The sequence below is a fragment of the Cuculus canorus genome, chromosome 3 (assembly GCF_017976375.1).
Source record: "Cuculus canorus isolate bCucCan1 chromosome 3, bCucCan1.pri, whole genome shotgun sequence".
Lineage (NCBI taxonomy): Eukaryota > Metazoa > Chordata > Aves > Cuculiformes > Cuculidae > Cuculus > Cuculus canorus.
The window spans coordinates 5819842-5839777 of NC_071403.1; the positions used below are offsets into that span (position 1 = coordinate 5819842).

Sequence of the window (19936 nt, forward strand, 5' to 3'; positions counted from 1 at the left end):
TTTTTGAAGAAATGAGAATCAGTGTTGAAGCTGCTTTCTGAGCATTTGCAACCACCAGGCTGAAAGGTATCAATGGCTTACATCCCCTTGGTTCTTTATTTCTCTTTCCTGTTCTTGTGTTCTGTCATGCAGACACCATACACAATCAGCTTTGGTAGTGATTTAAATATACATATTTTTGACGGTTTTACGCAATTATGTATCAGTTAACTCTGGATGTCACACATATACCTTTATGCATGTATATTTGGAGGATTATTTTTTTTCAAGGAAGTAGAACTGCTGAGATTTCCTACCTATTCACTTCTGTGCTTTTCTCAGCTGTTCATACCAAAGTGCTGAGCTGCATGTCATCTGATCTGCAGCAGCTCAGAACAGCCTCGGAATGTCTTGGCTACAATTCTAGAGCTTCAGTGAAGCTTGGGGAGTGAACTTTGCCTTCTGATGCAACTGTGATATTTATTCCTATGAGTATTCCTTGATCCCAGTGGAAAAATTCTTGAGGCACCAAAACCAGAACGTCACCTTGTCATCTTAAAGCAGTAACTGGACACAACTTCACGCCACCCCATTTGCTGTCTTCCAGGGCCCATAAGCCTATACAGTAACCAGATCATTTTTATTTCTCTGTCTCATATTTTTACGAGGCTCTGTACTCATTTTACCACATTTTCTGCATGCATTCAGCACTATCATTATCGTATAGTGCTGCTTTCTTCCTCCTTTTAGGCTTCTTCGCTTGAGCAGTGAAGAAAAGGGTTTGGGAGCTTCATTATATTTTTTTGCACACCACTCTGGGGTAGTGGTTCATCTCATCTTTCATCTCACTTCTGACAGGTGATTCCGAGGAGACTGAGGGATCCTCTAAGGCAAAGCTGCTGGTAGTAGTAGTGATCAATATGCGTCTGACAATGTGAGGGTTTGTTCATCCCATCTAATTTAACTATGAATAGGCACATAATGCAAGAGAAGATTCCTATATCAGAGGTAGTCAAGATGAGGATGTCCTGTTACTTTATAGAAAGCTGTATTTTCTGCTCTAGGGTATTTCTTAGCAATTGAAAGCCATAACATTTTGAAATTCTTAGTTGCTTCTACTCATTTTGCAACAGGTTTTGGGTTTTTTTTTTTTTTGCCTGTTTACTGTGATGCCTCCTTAAATTAATCACTTAGCTAATTCAGACATGGGTAGATATATTACATTCCCTGCTGTGTTGACCAGGACATAAAGGAGACAGCAGTATGCTCCTGACCCTCACCCCTCAGCAAGCAGGCAGGGGAGCTGCTAGAGGCTGGACAGTAGAAGGAACAGGGAAGGAAGTCTCATTTTCCAGAGTTCTGTCAGTGTGATGTGGCTGCACAGTCTCACTCACTCAAGGCTCAAAGTTTGGCAGTACTTTGTCCTTCATTAGTGCTCCCTCTCTTTCCTGTTTCATTAAGTCATCGCTAAAGAAGCGCTTGTAATCGCAGCAGAAAAGGTTTGTGGTTGCCTCAGCCCAAATGTGTGGCAGAGCCAGCAGAGTGCAGTGTAATACCTGCTGCCAGCAGCGGAGCTGCCCTCTGGTCAGGCACTCAGCTCCTCAGCACCAGCAGCGTTGCTTTCTTTTTATTTTTAAAGAAAAAAAGCTTAAAAATTGAATAAACCTCTTCTAAGTCTTCTTATTTAACAAATGACACAGTGCAGTCAGTACAGTGCTATTTTAGTTTGATTAGGTAGGAAAGGCTTGAGATGATTTAATCTGGAGAGATGGAGAATGAGGCCTATCCTTCCTTCTGCTGGAGGTGGAAGCGCGGCAGAGAAGAGGCACTGCGGCAAAGGCAATCCTCTGGCATAAGAAGGCAGAGCTTTTGAGCTGTATGCGGTTGATAAACTGCAGCTCCCAGGGTTTTGCAGGTATGCAGTACCAGTGGGTGTATAGGCAGCAGGCACGGGGCATATCTGCTCTTCTTTCCTTACTGAAACACAGACAACAGACCTCAAATTTAATGGTTTGTGATCTTTCGACCTGTCAGTCGCTGTCCCCTCTAAACCGCAATAGTTGGGAGCTTGAGAAAGTGGCCACCTCGTAACAAAGGCTTCCTCTTCAGTAAAAACAAAACCCAGCCAGCCAAAAAGAATCAGTCAGATTTGGTCTGACTGGTGAATCCGTCCGTGAGATGGTAATCCTGTAGAGTATTTCCATATTTTGATATCATACAGCCATAACCCTGAATATTTTGTCATTTGAATTCAAAGGAGACAATTTTAACGCTGTGTAATTTACTATGTTCTGCTTCCTGTTCTTGACATGCACCGAATTGTGTTCCAATTCAGGCAAAAAATGTTATTTCACTCTTAAATCTTGTGTATAAGTCTTCACTAGGCAGATAGATGAATATATGCATTTTAAACAGATGTATCAGCTTGGGGAATATTCCCTGAACAAACATTAGTGCTTCAGAACCTCATGTGGATTCAGGGCAATTTAATTTTCACAAAAAGTATTAGTACCTTGGGACAGATACAGCTCTGTGCTCACACTTCGTGCTATCGAAACATACTCCATGCATATTTTATCTGACCTTTGTAAAGGTTGGAAAACATGTTCTCCATCATGATGTAAGAATAACTGTTGGAGAGGCCGCGCCTTGCCTCCTGGGCACTTCAAATATCATTTCTAACTGGTCTTAACTCAATGCACTATACAGTGCATTTTAGGAAATCTAGGCTTTTTAGCATACAGGGAAGTAGATCATCTCCAGGATAATCCTCAGTCTAAGTGTTACCTGGCACAAAAAAAGAGAGTCAGGACCTTACGTGAGTTACCATCTTGCCCAAATTCTTCTTCTTAGCTTTTACCCTCTAATGCCATAGACTTCCAGTATCAGATTTGAAGGCAGTACACTGAGTACTAAGCTATCTAAAATGTTTTGATTTACGTCCTGGAGAGTTACGTTAGAGATCCTAGAATCATAGAATGGTTTGGGTTGAAAGGGACCTTAAAAATCATCTATTTCCAACCTCCCTGTAGCAGGCAGGGACACCTTACACTAGATCAGGTTGCTCAAAGCCTCATCCAATCTGGTCTTGAACATCTCTGGGGATGGGGCACCCACAACCTCTCTGGGCAACCTGTGCCAGTACCATCACCCTCACAATAAAAAATTTCTTGCTAATATTGAATCCAAATCTACCTTCTTTCAGGTTAAAACCATTACCCTTCATCCTATCACTACACTCGCTCATAAAGAGTCCCTCTCCAGCTTTCTTGGAGGCCTCCTTTAAGTAGTGAAAGGCTGCTATAAGGTCTCCCCAGAATCTTGTCTTCTCCAGGCTAAACGAGCCCAACTCTCTCAACCTGTCCTCATAGGGGAGGTGCTTCAGCTCTCTGATCATCTTTATGACCTTCCTCCGGACTCTCTCCAACAGATCCAATCCCTTCCTGTGATGAGGACTCCAGAACTAAATGCAGGACTCTAGGTGGGAACTCACAAGAGTGGAGTAGAGTGGGACAATCCCCTCCCTTGACCTGCTGGCCAAAATTTTGATGCAGCCCAGAGTATGGTTGCCTTTCTGGGCACATTGTTGGCTCATGCTGAGCTTCCTGTTCACCTGCACCTGCAAATCCTTCTCTTTAGGGCTGCTCTCAATCTATTCTTTGCCCAGCCAGTATTTGTGCTTGGGATTTCCTAGACCCAGGTGCACTTGACCTTCTCAAACTTCACGAGGTTTGCACAGGCTGTGTCCTGACCTGTGTCAAGGAATGGTTTTGACAAACTAGCACACGCCGAGGAATGCAAAGGACTGTCCTAAAAGATCAGCATTACAGTGATCAAGATCCAGTTTCTAGGGACACAACCTAACACTGGTTAATTTACTAATGCACAATACATGTTATTAAATACATTATGTGCTATATGCTGTTCATATTATACTCTATATATCTCCTTAAAGTAGGGATGCAGAGTGATGGGAACGCCTTACAGCTCCATCAGAGTAAATTCTGCAATGCAACTTCCTATATGAAATTTTTGAGATGCCTTCTTTGTTTTTAGCCTGTTTCACTATTGCAAGACACTGAACTGGGTTGTGAGAATCGTATGAGTTACGTACATTATATGTAACTTAGGAAAGAAGTTTGCAGTTTTACTGCAGGTTTGCCCTGCATTTGGCATCTTATCACCCAAATGTTTAGTGCGAAGCTAAGATAGTAAAAAAATCATTCTTATTTTTAATAAGTCAGTGTAAGGAAATGTCACCGAGTCCAATAATCTTCAATCAAGTCCAGAATCAGTTAAGTTTTATGTAGATCTGTAAATAGGCATTGCATTTCTTTTTAAATCCTTCCTGAAAACAAACAAACAAAAGTTGAATATTATCAAGCCTACTATTTCACTCCTTTTAAATTGCTTTTTTTAGGCTTATTTGCCTGTCCAGACTATTAGGATGCTCAAGTGCTTCATACCCAACCGCAGTCTTTTTGGTTAAGTGGCCCAATATTAGGATTTACCCATCTGGTTTTGATAATTATTCGAATGATAAACTTTGTATTTTACCTCTTTATTTTGTGAAATGTGTGGTTGAAGATTTCCCTCTAGGAGGAGCTGTTAGTCCTTTACATTTAGAAGGAGAGATCACAATCAAATAGAGCCTTCATCAAGTTGTGTTTTAGATGTCACAGTGCAGATAGTATCATTTTTGTGATAGGACATTGTCCAGAACATATGCAGGACCTGAAAAATAGGTGTCTGATGTGCCCGTCACGGGTGCTGCATACCCCAAAATTGTCATCCTGTTATGCAGTTTACATCAAACACTTTTACATGTTCTTTCTTCTCTCACATCTGGGGTATATGACCTCTCAGAAGGCAAATACAACCAGAATTTCATCCCTTTCATCTGGCAGTTGTTCTTCTGAGGGGAAAATAAGTGCATATATGCAGAACGCTGTGTCTCATCATGGGAAATTTCAGAGTAGCCTTCATTAGGTGCGCAACTAGATGACCCTTTCAGACATAGGATTTAATTGTGTACGTTTCAGACAGAACTCTGATTAGCTGATGGCTAAACGTGGTAGAAACTCCTAGAAGTCAATAAAATCAACAATTTTGTATGACGTGTCGTAGAATACTTGAGTCATGGAAAAGTTTATGAAAAATATTAAATTGGACCAAATTAAAATTGTTCATTTAAACTCAAAATGTTTTATTTCATATTAGAGTATTTATTATGCTTCTGAAAATAGAGCAGGAGTAAATTCTGAAATGATTTTCAAATTAAATTATTAATTCTGAAATAATTAATTCTGAAACTATATATTCTGCCTTTTCCAAAAGTGTTTATTCATCTGGACTGAGTTCTTTCAGCAAAATTAACAAAATCTCATTCTACTCAAATCTGTAATTTACCAAAAACTAGTCCTTTTTTTAGCTTTTTCTAGTAACTTATATTTATTTTTATTTGAAACTTAGCAAATAAGACTATTTCAACTGAAAATATGAGTAATTGCACCGAGAATATAAATTTGCAAACACTTTAGTTTTCTTTCCTTTATTTCAATTTTATGTCAATAGTTCTTCTCCTGACTGACCCCATTTTAAGTAAGAAAAGAACTGGGACATCAAAGTTTGTGCCTTTGTTAACTTCTGTCCATATATCTGCTAATGTAACTTCCTCTTCAAGGAAGGATGTAAGCAAGATGACCAATCACTGGGTCCTGTTTTACATGAAGTAACTATTTTTTTTACTTAATTTTCATTATATTGTCCTTGCATAATAACTATATTTTTCTTATTGGCATAAAATGGGCATTTATTTATGGGCATTTATGCCCATAAATAATTTTGGTCAGTTTTTCTAGTTTTGCATCATTTCCACTGGACTGCCTAAGAGATATGAGGGAGGCAAAAGAAGTGCCAGTATCTGTCTGCTGGGAATAACCACTGAAGGAGGAATCTCTGCTAGCATCACACATGCTTTCCTTTCTTGTCTCTTCCTGAACGTACATTGCAGAAGGGCAAGATGGATTAAGGAAGAAGGTTACATTCAGAAAGGGAATAGACAGACTGGCATCCTCCAGCTATCTCCTTTTGATCGTTCTCTAAAGGTCATTTCCAGTTTGCTCAAGTTAATGCAGCCTACACAATAAGCTGTGCTAAAATTGCAGTAAAAACAGTACCAGCTTTCTAGTCGTCTTTCATCAATGTCTTGCTCTGTGTGACACCAGCGAAGAGCTTTGTACACTTTCTTGGGGTTGAAGTAAATTGGTTTGTAATATCAACCATTAAGAGAATTTTTATTATGATAAAGAGTCATCTTTTCTCCTCCTTCACATTTTCAGAGCTGATTTTGATGACTCTGCTACCTATTCAGCAGTTGCAACAAATATCCATGGGCAGGCATCAACTAATTGTGCTGTGATTGTGCGAAGTAAGTCCTACTTCATGATTAAAACAAAGAATAAATGTCAAGTTCGTGTCATTGAATGCTTATTGTATGTTTATTTATAGGATACAGAGAAGATGAAGAGCCTCACCCAGCCGGGATCATGCCCTTCCACTGTAAGCATTTTTAGTATTTGCTTAGTTTATATACTCTTATCAGAGTAACGTTTTGCAGATGAGAAAATTGGATACGACTTGTTATTTCTGGCTTTACTTTCTAAGCATTCAGTTACAATAGGGGCTGTCCAGATGGTTTTGCTTTCCCAGTTGCATTTCTAGTTCAGCGTACAGCATAATAGAGAGGTCCATCTCCTGTTCAGATCAGACAGTAATTTGTGCCAAGTAAAGTTTACTTATACTCAAGAATGTTTTAATTTTCTCATGCATAGTGCCCCTGTCCTATGATGTTTGTTTCACCCACATTGATGTCCAGTTTCTGGAGAAGTTTGGAGTCACCTTTGGAACGGAGGGTGAAACGCTGACCCTGAAGTGTTCTATGCTGATCACCCCAGACCTGAAAAGACTACGACCTCGTGCTGAGTGGTATAGAGATGGTAAGTTAGTACATGGGATAGAAGCTGCTTGGAAGATGCTGGAGGAAACACCGAGGACACAAATCAGGCTTAGGACATGACATTCTCAGAATTAAATTTGGACTAGAACAAACAAATATCTCTATAATACAGAGACTTATATTGTCTTTCACTTTAGTGACTTGGTCAAATTTTTCTTAGGCACACATTTAAAGGAACAGGAGTTAGTCTTATATTATCTAATAACACAATAGTTTGAACATTTACTGATTGAGTGGAGATCCAAACTCAGTTCTAGATTTGACCATAATTGATTGCTGTGACCACTGAGATGAAGGGTGCTCACAGAGCAGTAAATTAAATTTTGAAGCACTGAGGTGTGGGTGTGGACTTCAACTTCCATCTTGTTCTGGTGTTTATTGTGAATTTTATATTAAAATATACTTAATGCATAGTTCAGAAATACTCAGAGGAGCCAGGCCTGAAACACATGCCTTTGCGCTGCTGATTAACTGCCATGTAGGTAGGTTAATTTCCTTGCCTCTTCTGCCTGTGAAAAACTATGGCAAGTGAAGCAGTCTTAACCGGAAGTAGTGAAAAATAACATTGCTGAAGCATATCATGTACTCTGGTGGATGATATGCAAACCCTGCATGAGTAGTGTTTGTTCATCCCACAAGAAAAGGTCTTGAAACATAAAACTAACTGCTTAGATTTTAACAGATGGCAGGCTATTGTAGATGTTTAGCTCGCCACTTTTCACCAACCACCAGCTCTGTGAAGGAATCTAAAATAAATATTCTGCCTGAGGACTTATGAAAACCTTGGTTACTTGTGAGTACTGAGACTTTTCCCCAAGGGACTACATTTGATAATAGTGGACATCCAAGACTGATGTTTGGACAGGTCCCAGACAAGACAGTAGAAATTTCCATAGCTGACAAAATGTGGTGCATAAACCAAGAAGTAACAGTAATATTAATAAAGTCAGCCAAGAAAATTCAATATAAGGAAAATCAGAAAAAGGAATATTTTATTGCTGTTAGTTATGCCTTTTTTTTTTGTCATGTACATCACAATTTTACACAGATTTGCACCCGATCCTTCAGGAAACGTATTGTTGCTTACTGTTTCATTCCTATTTGTCAGTCACTGTGGATACTTCATTGTGATGGGACTACTGGATGTTACTAAAATAAAAATAGCCTTTTTGTTTGTTGAATAACCTAAAATCTAAGGCTCATCCTTGAACCCACATTCTCTTCCTACTGAAGTGCACAGGGATTTGCAGTCCCTGGAAGTACTCACTAACATCATTCTGAGGTCAGCCATCAGTTTCAACGTTACCTTTACTTTGTCTCCTACTGGGCCCAGGTTCTTGATGTGCCAGAGCTCTGAAAGGTTAGGTTGGAATTGTAGCCCTAAGGAACTGTTGATTTTCAAGGACTACCCCATATTGTTCCACTTTCAACATGAATTATTCTTGTGTTATAGAGAGGTGAACAAGAGCGTATGGCCCTTTCATTTTAACACTTCATGATGCCAGGATAATTCCCTTTTTTTTAGTATTATACTCTTTGTTTTCCCTGTTATTTGACTTAAGTTTACCTCCCCTGTGAAAACATGAGATGAAAACTTGGTCTTCTTCAAGCTGATAGGTTTTTGCTAGTGAGGCAGATAGACCTTCATCCCATTAACCTACTTATGTTACACGAAATAAGGTGTTACAATAAGCTTACTTTTGTCCTTTGGTACACATACATGAATCATAATATTTCCAAGAGATGCACAGATCCATCAACTGGCAGAACTTGTTCCCAAAAAGGGCAGGAGTTCCTGCACTATGAATCTTGGTTATGTGCTACTGTTCCCTTTGTTGAGTCTCTTGAGAGCTGGAAGCAGTGCATAAATATAAACAATAATTTATTCAAGGTCATGTGCTTCAGACCTCCTTTTTTTTTTGAGAGGTAATACTTAATTCTACTCCTGCATTATGACAAACTGTATTTTTCCATAAAATTTTTCAGTTTGTGTTAATCCAATAAAGCCCTGAGATGGATACATATGATTTACTTCTGATAATTATACACAAGAGAAATATGTGTTTATCCAGCAATAAAAAGCTGCTTCTGAATGACCCTTATCGAGGATGTCTACTAGACTCCTAGGGGCATATAAGTCAACTGAATTAAATCCTCTGAAGTGGTCTGGGATTCGACAAACATGAATTTGATGTCTATAGTTCATAGCCCACTTAGAACAATTTAAGACACTGAAAGAACTAAATCAAAATAATGCTCCATGAATGTATATCTAATCTGGATATGAATTCAACTGGTAACAGGATCTTTCTGCTATTGATCTCTAATGTTATATAAGCATTATAAAGCTATACATACCAGCATTCTGCAGCCATTTATGCTCCAATCTAGAATAAAATAATTGAATTCAGAATAAAAAATCATGAAGTGCAAAATTTAGCTGAAATTTCATCAAGCAAAATAGACAATGAAAAGAATTTTAGGTATATAGGAATTCCGCACTCTACGTGAATTCTCAGCAGAGTAATGTTTTAGGAAAAATGTCTCATGTACTGAAAACAACATGTCAGGCTTCAGTCATACCATCTCTGAGGGTTGGTATCCTGCAGGGCTCTTCCTTGGTAAGTGCAGGGAGAAGTGACAGAGCTCAACATGTGAATGGATCGAGAATTTGAGCACAGTAGTGAGACCCTGTAATCATATTATTGTGGCAGCAGGTGCATGGATACCTTGTCTATTAGAACTTCTAAACGTGTTTGTGGCCTCCAAAATTTAAGCATCTTCTTCTTGGCTTGCCTAGAAACTCATTCATCCACACTGCATTCAAAAACAGAGCTCCTGCTTTCTTAGAGGATCTGGTGGGTCTTTGTCTCTTATCAAACACAAATACCTCCATAGTTTCTGGTCTCAGATACACATCAAAGGTGGAAATGGGTGATTCTGTCCTTAACAGACAATACAGATTACAGGTCCTATAAATTCAAATTAGAGTATCCACCATTCAGCTCTATCTTGGAGTTCAAACAAGTGACCTGCTTTTCAGATGTGCTGGTCACTCAACTTCATTTTTTCGTTCAGATTTTCCACAGAACTCATGCATTGGCTAAAGTTTCTAGGTGAAGACATTTTCTGATTTGATTTAAAGTACTTTATGTCTCTATGCAAAGTGTAAGTACCCCTGCGACATGTGTGACAGAAAGGGGACACACATTTTCTAGGTAAGTATCTCATGATTAAAGATCTCATGGGAAGGAATGTGACTGAATTTTCTTCATACACTTCTCAGAAAACAGCTGTGTGCTTAGTTGATTATGTAATTTACTGCCGTTACTTTTAGTAATATGTATCTTCCAGATCCTTTATTGTCTGGATGTGTGCGATTTTTTTATAACTTCTTATAAAATTCAGCTGGTAAGTGGGAAAACTAATTCCTTTGCCACTGTTTGAGTGTCTGCTCCAAAGTTTCTTTAAGCAGTAGAATAATAAACATTTCTAGATATTCAGCTCCTTTAATACAGTTCTGCTGCACTGATTAAAATAAATTAGTATGCATTAGCTCTTAGGGAGTTAAAAATCAAAAATAATCCAATCAATTATTAAAAAGGGTGATATGAGAAAGTCCCTTGGCTAGCATAAAATATCCTACTCATTCTTTGCTCTGGTTTCACTAGGCAATCAGATTAATTTGCATTAATCATGGGTCATCACCTCTCACCCGTGAGAGACTCAAATTTAATTTTATTCATTGCTCAACAGGCATCCCTTGAAGATTTAAACTTAGAGTATATTTATAGCAGCCTTCAGATTAAACAGAAATCTGATGTTTAAGCCTGAAGGAGGAAATTGAGTAATCTGACATCTGACCTGAACAGGTAGAAAAACTTATTAAAACTGAGAAAAAGTTCCACCCTGCATTCATCATAGGGTGTGACAGGCTTTCATGTCGCTGTTTCAAAATGTGGATAGTTTTTTTTCCCTGCCAGTGTATTGAAAATTATAGTGATGGAAATTCTGTTGTTGATGCTGCACAAGGTAGTGTGACACTTAATATTCTCTAATTCACCGATTCGGGGAATTCAGCTTATTCTCTGTAGAGTTGTCATAGCATCAAAGTACTATCACTGTGAATAAAGCTGACATAAAGGTTAGTTTGTGCCCTGATTAGCACGGAACTGCACTAGGGTGTAGGTTGTCATGGTTTAGCCCCAGTGAGGTTTGATTGGCAGCTTAACGTGAGGAGTTGTTCTCTCAATTCCCTTCTCCTGGACCCCAAGGAAAGGGGAAAGGGAACTGGAAGAGAAAGACTTGTGTGTTGGAAACAAACTGGAACAGCTTTAATGTAACAATAATAATGAAAATACTATTAATAAGAAAATAATAAAATATATACAAGTAGATGAACCCCCGATGACAACATAACCACAGATGCCACAAAGCAGGCACAGGGAAGAGGTCGTGGGCTGGACTCGGTGGCAGGAAGGAGCTGGACTCAGGAACTGGATTCAGGAATGCACAGATCAGGGTAAAAAGGCAGACAAGGTCCTCACTGGACAATGGCCATCAAAGAACAGAGCTTGATCCTTGTGTTCCCTCAGTTTTATACCAACTATGACATGTATAGAATGGAATGCTCTGTTGGTCAGATTTGGGTCACCTGTCCTCTCCGCTCCTCCCTGCAGGTGTGACTTTTTCATGACGGCCTCGGTTTCTGTAGGAATCAATATAAGTGATGGCCTTTCTGCATCTCAGTGACCTGTGTTATTACTTACAGAGAGAAACAGTGTCTGAAAAACATGCTGTTAACTTTCAGAAAATGAAGCTACTCAAAGGAGGCTTAGCTTAAAAATTAGAAAATTGATTCCACTTTACCTCAAAACAGAGCAGTTGTTCTGACCAGCTTAGTAACGAGTCTGGTGGGTCTTTTCTTCCAGATGTGCTGATAAAAGACTCCAAGTGGACGAAGTTGTACTTTGGAGAAGGCCAGGCAGCTCTGTCATTTACTCATCTGAACAAAGACGATGAAGGTTTATATACCCTGCGCATGGTTACTAAAGGTGGCGTGAGCGAATACAGTGCATACTTGTTTGTCAGAGGTAAACTTTTCATTTGTTTCTTGGGGAGAAGTTGAAAAGAGTGGTAGAAAGATAAGTTTTATTAAACAATCCCATGTAAAGACTGAAGTACAAAAGAAATCTAGCCTTGTGGAATTTCCCAGTAATTTGATTTATATGGGAGTCTCTGTTAGAGTAAAACAGTCACCTTACATGAATGGGGAGATTCAAGAGGAACATGCTCCTGAGGACATTCTCTTTCCTGAAGAAGCAGAAAAATCATTCTTGCAAAGATACAGCTTTCCCGGTAGGAAATAAACACCTTTGCATACTACCAGTCCTCTCTGTGATCATTTAAACTTTAGAGGTTGCCAACTGGGAATGAGCCTTGTCGGGCATTTTTATACCCCTTGCCTGGCCTTAGGGGAGGAACAGGAGAAAGCAAAAGAAATATTCCCACTGCTATAGCAGTCACAGTCATCTCAATAATCAGAGAAAAGAAGAAAGTAAGAAATTAGGTCACTGAAGAAATACAGTTTTCACAAGGAACATGGATAAAAGGAGGTATATGTATTAAAATAGAATAAAGGTTAGAATTTTTCCCTCACATTTGCATGCACAACTCTGAGTGAAGTGCGAATGAGCTTCCACATGCACCTGTGAGCAGAACTTAGTTTTCACTTTTTTACTTTTTCTTTGAAAGATGAATGTATCTCTGGCTGAGCAGTTCTTCCACTCTCTTTAATATCTTGGGCAACACCCTTGATCATGGCAAACTGGAGCAGCCCCATTGAAGTCATTCAAGTTGTATTAATTTTAAATCTTGTTCTTCTTGGACATGTATTGGAACATATGTGTCTTGCAGAAGTGTCATCCAGACGTTTTGTGTGGGGTAGAAGGATGTGACAGCTTTTTCAGAGTGTTGAGTACCACCTTCCTCATAAGACCAGTGGAAGGGCTTCATCACCTTTGTAATGTCTTGAACAAGCCATTCTGCCACCCTGAGGTAACTGGAAACAATTTGCTAGAGCTTTCTGTTTTCCAGTTACCTTCTAAGATGTAAAGTACCCAGGTGAAGAGGGCCCACTAACATCTAAAAGCTTTCCTAGAAATTTTAGTTGTAATGGTGAGTCAATTTTAGTTACCTTTATTGTCCCTTTTATCCTGTACCTGATGCCTTGACATGTGTCAGATCCTGGTCTTAAGCTATGTCCTCTGGAGTCTCTAGTGCTCTCTGTTGGCCTTCCTCTTGCCTTCATTCATATAGGTTGTGATCTAAGACTCAACACCAGCCATGTCACAACTGATTGTGATTGGAGTCTATAAGTTTACACTTTATATGGGATGTATTTTTGTTGTAGAAATCTTTATTTGAAAGGAAAGAACTTTCCCTCTTAGGTGACTTCATTAGGAGTTGTGGGTCCACATCAGTTAACCCCTCTCAGAATGAAGACACAGAACAGTATCTTAATGGTAGAACATTGATTACTAGTGTCCCCGGGTACTGTAAGACTTTATGTAAGAAGTAGCCTTAGAAATGTACCAGGTATTTGCAAAGTTTTTCTTTCTGAAGAGATTTATTTTCCTTAGCTACATGCTCTTAACTGAGTACCGTGGTCCGATCAGTGACCCAGTGAGCTATAGCTTTCAGTGGAAAGAGCATCAAAAGCACCTGGGGTAGCTGGGCTTTTAATTCACATGAGAAGTAATGGGTGTTTGATGCCTAAACTCTTTTTCTGCCCTCAGAAATATCCCTGAACATTTTTATCCATGCGGAGATATAGGTGCTATGGGTCTGATTCATTAGTGCCATGAATTAGTGTGCGATCAAGTCTTTGGGCTCCCATTCGTATAAAAAAATAGCACAGTGAACTGGAAATTTTCCCTTTTGTCTTTGTAGTGGATTTCAGAGGAGTCAGGGTCAAAAGTGATTTATTTTTATTTATGGTCCAGATGCTGATGCATTGATCGCAGGAGCACCAGGGGCACCGATGGATGTTAAATGTCATGATGCTAACAGAGACTATGTTATTGTTACCTGGAAACCACCAAACACAACCAGTGTGAACCCAGTCATTGGATATTTTGTTGACAAGTATGTAAACGTTGGGATTTATTTAATTTTGTTAATTGTCAAAAACATGTATATATTGAAGAAAAATGTTACGATTATATCCTTCAACGCCTGGATACTCTAGGTATATTTTACAGACCCTATGTGTTGGAATTCAGTTGCCTACGGTGTTAAATTAATAGATATTTTCCTGGCCCAGATGACCTAGTACCTTCCCAGACAATTCTGGACACAGTCTGGGAGTGAGCAAGGGCCAAGGGCCGTTCCCAGTAACCATTTCCAGGCAGCCATACTTTATCAGATATTAAAAATATTCAATAATATGGATGTTGCCAAATAAGAGAACTTGGCAATATTTAATTGATGGAAGCCAGAATCCATGGGCATCTTAAATTTCGTTTACTCTGTTTAATCTCTACACCTCAAAAGCTGAAATATGAGAGTTACTACATTATCTTTTTATTTCTGCCTTAGCTGTGGCATACCAGGTGCTCAAGACATGGACTCCCAGGAGCTGCTAGTTTAAATCAGAATGGCAGTCCTCTCTCCTCCATTCTGCTTTGCACTTTGCTGAGGTTTCAGCTCAGTGCAGACAGCTGGGGAACCAGGGGTCCAGGCGCTGTTTTGCATGTCTCTTCCACTGAAGTGCATGCTTGCCCCTTGGAGCCGGAGCAGAACATCTGATCCTTAGTGTCTGAAACTGTCAGTCAGCAAAAATATTACTGAAATGATTTCATAGTGTGCACTGCTCTACGCTTAAAAGTAACATATGCAGCTCATTGCTCTTCGCTACCCTGTAATTTAGTCTAGTTCAGCGACAACTGTCTGGGAATTGCTGGAAAATGTTGGCTTACGAACGATAGTCAGTATGAGGAAATTAACTTAAGCCACGGGGACTCTACCATTTATATCCAATTTGTGCAGTGCATAGATCATGAGAGGATTTCACCTATTCTCCGTATAATCTAGTCAGCAGTGCTTTTTGACATTTTGCCTGGAATACTGCAGCATCAAGGAGTCCTTAATCGTGACCCTGGTTTTCCTGGTACTATCAAGGCAAAAGACAGTCTTCTCTACAAAATTTATAGTAGTAGGACTCAAAAGATATATGTGCACACAAAGGAGCCAGTACGAGGGCATCACTCCACTCCTTGATGACTCTCCTACACTCTGTGGCCCAACCATTGTTGGAGGAAAACCACAAAGATTCTTGCTTAAAAATATGCCAAGAAAGAGATAGAAAGGTTAGATGATGGTGCAATTTCAGCATGTTCTGCGGAGATGCATGTTAAAAATAAAAGTGAATAACTTGTTCTTTAGATGACAAGGAAAAGAGACAAAAGGAAGTGAAACAGAAAGAGTTGCAAAAGCCAAAAATTGTGCAAGACAAATAACCTTTGCAACTGTGTTATGAATAAGTATAAGCAAGGTGGAAATTGGTTGTCTGATCAGAGGAAAGAGTGTATAAAGTGTGTGACTTTATGTATGGCTTAGTTCCTCAGCTTCTCTAATTCCTAATAGATGTGTATATTTATTGTGGACTGGTACTGCTAAATTCTGTCTTCTGCTACTCCAAGGTGTGAAGTAGGTTTGGACAACTGGGTCCAGTGCAATGATGCTCCTGTAAAAATCTGCAAGTATCCTGTGACTGGTCTTTACGAGGGACGGTCTTACATATTCCGTGTGAGAGCAGTGAACAGCGCTGGCATTAGCAGACCTTCCCGAGTCTCTGAACCGGTTGCTGCTCTTGACCCTGTTGACCTGGAGAGAACACAAAGTACGTATGCAAGGCTGAAATAGATGTTGAATATTTCTTTTTTTTTTTTTCTTTCTGGATTCTGCTTGCTCAGTTGACCCAAGGAGCAGAATTTATTTCTTCCTTTGGTTGACTAGCTCACTAGGTGGGCGATGTAGGTGGGATGGCAAGGTTTGTACAGACAATTTGGCAGGACTTGGAGACTCCATCTCAATTTATGGCTGGTTTTACTTGGCTTTAAATATAGACACTCATTATCACAAAGACCAATGTTTTCAAAAGAGCTAATATTCCCTGGAAGCTTGTATCATTTGCACTGGGAGATGTGCCCACAGATCCTATAAACATCCGCACTTGCTGGTAGCAAATTTTGGAAAAGCCATTGAATATGTCTGGTTTAGTTAAAGAAAAAATTAAAATTGTCATATCAATTCATTGGCCCACAGACTGATTGATGTATTTATCTATGTCTTTTTCCGGATTGAAATACCGGTACGGGCACATGCTACAGGTTGGAGGGGCTCTAGTATTGTGACTTTTCTGGCAGGTGGAAAAAGTCAATCTGATGAACAAGCTCTTTCTGAAAGCTGGTCTTGCGCTCAAGGCCACTGCAGACTGCAAAGCCCTATAAGATCTTCTCTATGAATAGAGTCAGCTGCCTTCCTCTGGGGAGTAATTCTATTGATTTAGCCTTGTCCTAAACCCCTGTGCTGATTCTGTATGTCGTGTACTTGCACACCTTCTGTTTTGTGTGCTCCTTTTGCTCAGAGGGGAATTCAACTCATTATGAAGACTGCAGAGCACTGCCCCAGTGTTGCTGCAAATTCTGAGTTGAATGTGTTGTGTTGCTGTTAGCTTTATGAATAATTCCTATAACAAAATCTAATTAATGATACAATTGTTTACCAGTCTGTCACAGAATAAATTCCATTACTGTGACTATGATTCTTGCTTTTTAGCGCATCTTTAGATAGTCCTGTCTTATCATGCTCCATTTTCCTAGTAAATGAACCAGTGTATGACTTTAAGTTGACTCCAGGTGGGGAAAGATATAATAACAAGGTTAGAGAAAGAAAGGTATACAGTCTTTTTGAACAGGCAAACAATAATTCTCAAAATTTGTAAATAAGACAAATTCGTTCAAGAAATTAATTGAATATTTTGATTAACAGCTATTCACGTGGATGAAGGGCGAAAGATTGTGATCAGTAAGGACGACCTTGAAGGTATGTACCAGTTCTATGATTTTGATCCATCTGTTTATATTCCAGGAGTTTAGCATTATAATTAGAAATACAGCTTGAAAGGAAATCAACCTATTGCATAAACTCTTCATAATAATTAAAAAAAAGACAGATATCCTGTCTTGCAAGGCTGAGAGAACACAAGTGAAGGGTGAAGTCTAAAAGGACAGAGAACATCACACTTCCAACAGCACTACTTTCATTATATGCCAACAACATCTCCTCAGCTTTTTGTTCTGGCTAGTGCTAAGCTGAGTTCAAACAGCTGAATATTGCATTTTATCGCCCATATTTCCCTTCCTCCTGATCTTCTGGGAGTTAAATGCAGCTTCTTCAGACTGAATTTGATGATCTGAGCAAGTAATTTTCATGAAAACATATGCAATCCATCTCAATTCTTTAATTAATATATATATGCAAATATGGAACCTGTTCTTAAGGTTAAAGTTATACACTAAATATTGTTTTTTTCTCAGAAGTACTTGGGAGATCACTGCTAATTCAGATAAATCCTGAATTTCATCTGTCTTTGGTTGTTTCTGTATGTGGTGATTTTTTAGGCTTTCATAATCTTCTTCTTCTCACTTAAACTGTCAAAAATGTTAATATATAATATAACTATAATGGCTCAGTAGTAAAAAAAAAAGTCTGCCTACTCTCTTCCACAAAGGTTATAAAGCTGTAACTCCAATAATAACATAGTAAAAGAGAAACCATCTGAGAACAGGGGTAGTTTGAAAGAGAATCAGACGTTAAATGGTTTCCAAAGTGCATGGGCAAGTCAGATGAAGCTTCCCTGTTTTTACAATGGTATCCTAAATGAATTGATATGGCTATAATAGGATTGAAATCACATTATAGGATCAGAATAGATTTGTCTTACTTGCTTGGCTTTACAGAATGTACTCCTGCTCTCAGGTTTGCCTGAGAATGATCAGAGGCATTAAATGGTCTCTCTGGCATGAGCATGAATGATAGCATTTGGATTTCTGTTACATGAATGTGAGCATTCAATAAAGGAGTATGAATTTACGAACACTGTTGTTTACATAGATCATTACTTTCATCTGCAAGATTGGAGACCATTTCTGACAAAGCAATCTCATCGATCACTAATGGATTTCCCCTTCAGTGCTGGATGACCTTCCATTCTGAAAGAGCAGGCTATGCCATCACGTTATATCATTACAAATTATGTCAGCTTGGTGGTTTTTAAGGATGTAAGAAAAAAAATGCTGAGATTTAGTTACGTGAAACCGGTTGGAAACCTTTTGACTTTATGCATTATGCTGTGAAGGATTATTGTAATTTTCTGACTGTGCGTTGGCAATTTTCTCTTAAGCTCATCTGATTTCTGTGACTTTCTTAAAGGAAAAGTGTTTTTCTTGGGAAATCAAACATAGAAAGCTTTGAGAGAAAATAATTCTCTTTGGATATGTCAGTTTGCTTTAAGAGAAGTCTGGTTTAGATTGGGAAACGTATATGATGAAATAACTTTAGTGTATATTTTGATCCCGGTTGGTTCCACAGATGTTCATAAACTGTTAAAACATCACTTTCATGATTTAGAGATTATTATTAAAACATTTTTCTCTTTTTAATGTCAAATCCTCAACATTTAGAGGATATATGCTTCTTGCTAGCCTGAGAAATAGCAAAATGAACTTTAAAAGAACAAAACTTTTTGTTTTCTCTATTTCAAGCCATAAAAGTTAAATATTTGGAGGTATCTGCCAAGTTGCTATTTCTGACCAGTTACCAAGAGGAAGCTTCATCTGGGCTGCGTAGGTGTGCTTGAAGAGGTCTGTCATAGGTCTGAGCCTCTCCTGTCTGGTGCTGATTTGCTCTGTTGTAATTAATTGGGTAGTGAAACCAACTCCTCAGACTGCTGTGGGTGACTGTGGCCACAAAGGGCCATGCTGAATTCCTCCAGTCTGGCCCAGGGTGTGCAGGACCTGCTTCCCATTTCTGGTAACCCTACAGGGTGAATCAGGAGAGGGCTTGGATGAAGATTCTCCAACTCATGAAGTCAGCAGGGAGCTAGCGACACATTTTGATGTCTGATTCTTAGTTTTTAGAAGTGCTTTAGGCTACACTAACTGGTAGTACCGTCATGTTACAGGATACATTGCCAATAGGTTCTGCTCCCTTTTCTGCTTTCCACTTTGTTTTAAGCTGCTTTTCTCCTTACTGTATTTCACTTCCAGTTATCATGTTCTAGTGTAATTTCTCATAATAACACTTTAGACTTTTGTCTTCAATAAAAAAACCTCTTTCTTTTTGTATATATCTAGTAGGTATTTTCCATGGCATTGTGCCCAGTGGTTAGAAGTAATTCAAATATGATCAAAGAAAAAGAAGTATGACAGAGGGACAGGTTTTCAGGGGGCATATTTAACTTTTACTGAAAAAGTAAATAACCAGCTTTTAGTACTGATTCTTTATTTCTCAAAATTTAATTGAAGTGAGCAAGTGAACCGCACAGAAGATATTGTAGCTGTTAATAGCTGAGCATTGCACCGCAGGCTGGGAATTCAGAAAGATGAGCTGTAGCATGAGTGCTGACCCAGGGATTAATCTGCTGTTTGACACTTGCTACGCTTATTTCTTCTTCCAGGCGATGTTCAGATTCCATACCCTCCCACCAATGTACATGCTTCAGAAATCAGCAAAACATATGTTGTAATCAGCTGGGATCCACCTGTTCCCCGTGGCAGGGAGCCACTGACATATTTCATTGAGAAGGTACTGTACTGTACAGTGGTATTTGGCTGTAAGGCTTTCATTGCTTTCTGCAATTATAGTCAACTCATT

The 19936-nt window shown here is 39.0% G+C and overlaps 1 protein-coding gene across 2 annotated transcripts in view; it reads left to right on the top strand.

Moving 5' to 3' along the window:
* Positions 1–19936, top strand: part of MYOM2 (myomesin 2) — a 79652-nt gene that overhangs the window by 13527 nt on the left and 46189 nt on the right. Inside the window, exons 8-15 of one of the 2 annotated variants that reach the window (XM_054063401.1) lie at positions 6321–6409; positions 6490–6540; positions 6813–6977; positions 11929–12090; positions 14002–14143; positions 15700–15899; positions 17051–17104; positions 19740–19867. In XM_054063401.1, coding sequence (XP_053919376.1) covers positions 6321–6409; positions 6490–6540; positions 6813–6977; positions 11929–12090; positions 14002–14143; positions 15700–15899; positions 17051–17104; positions 19740–19867 — 991 coding nt within the window. Of the gene's footprint in view, positions 1–6320; positions 6541–6812; positions 6978–11928; positions 12091–14001; positions 14144–15699; positions 15900–17050; positions 17105–19739; positions 19868–19936 lie in introns of those variants that run through there. The other variant, XM_054063400.1, reaches the window with a different exon arrangement.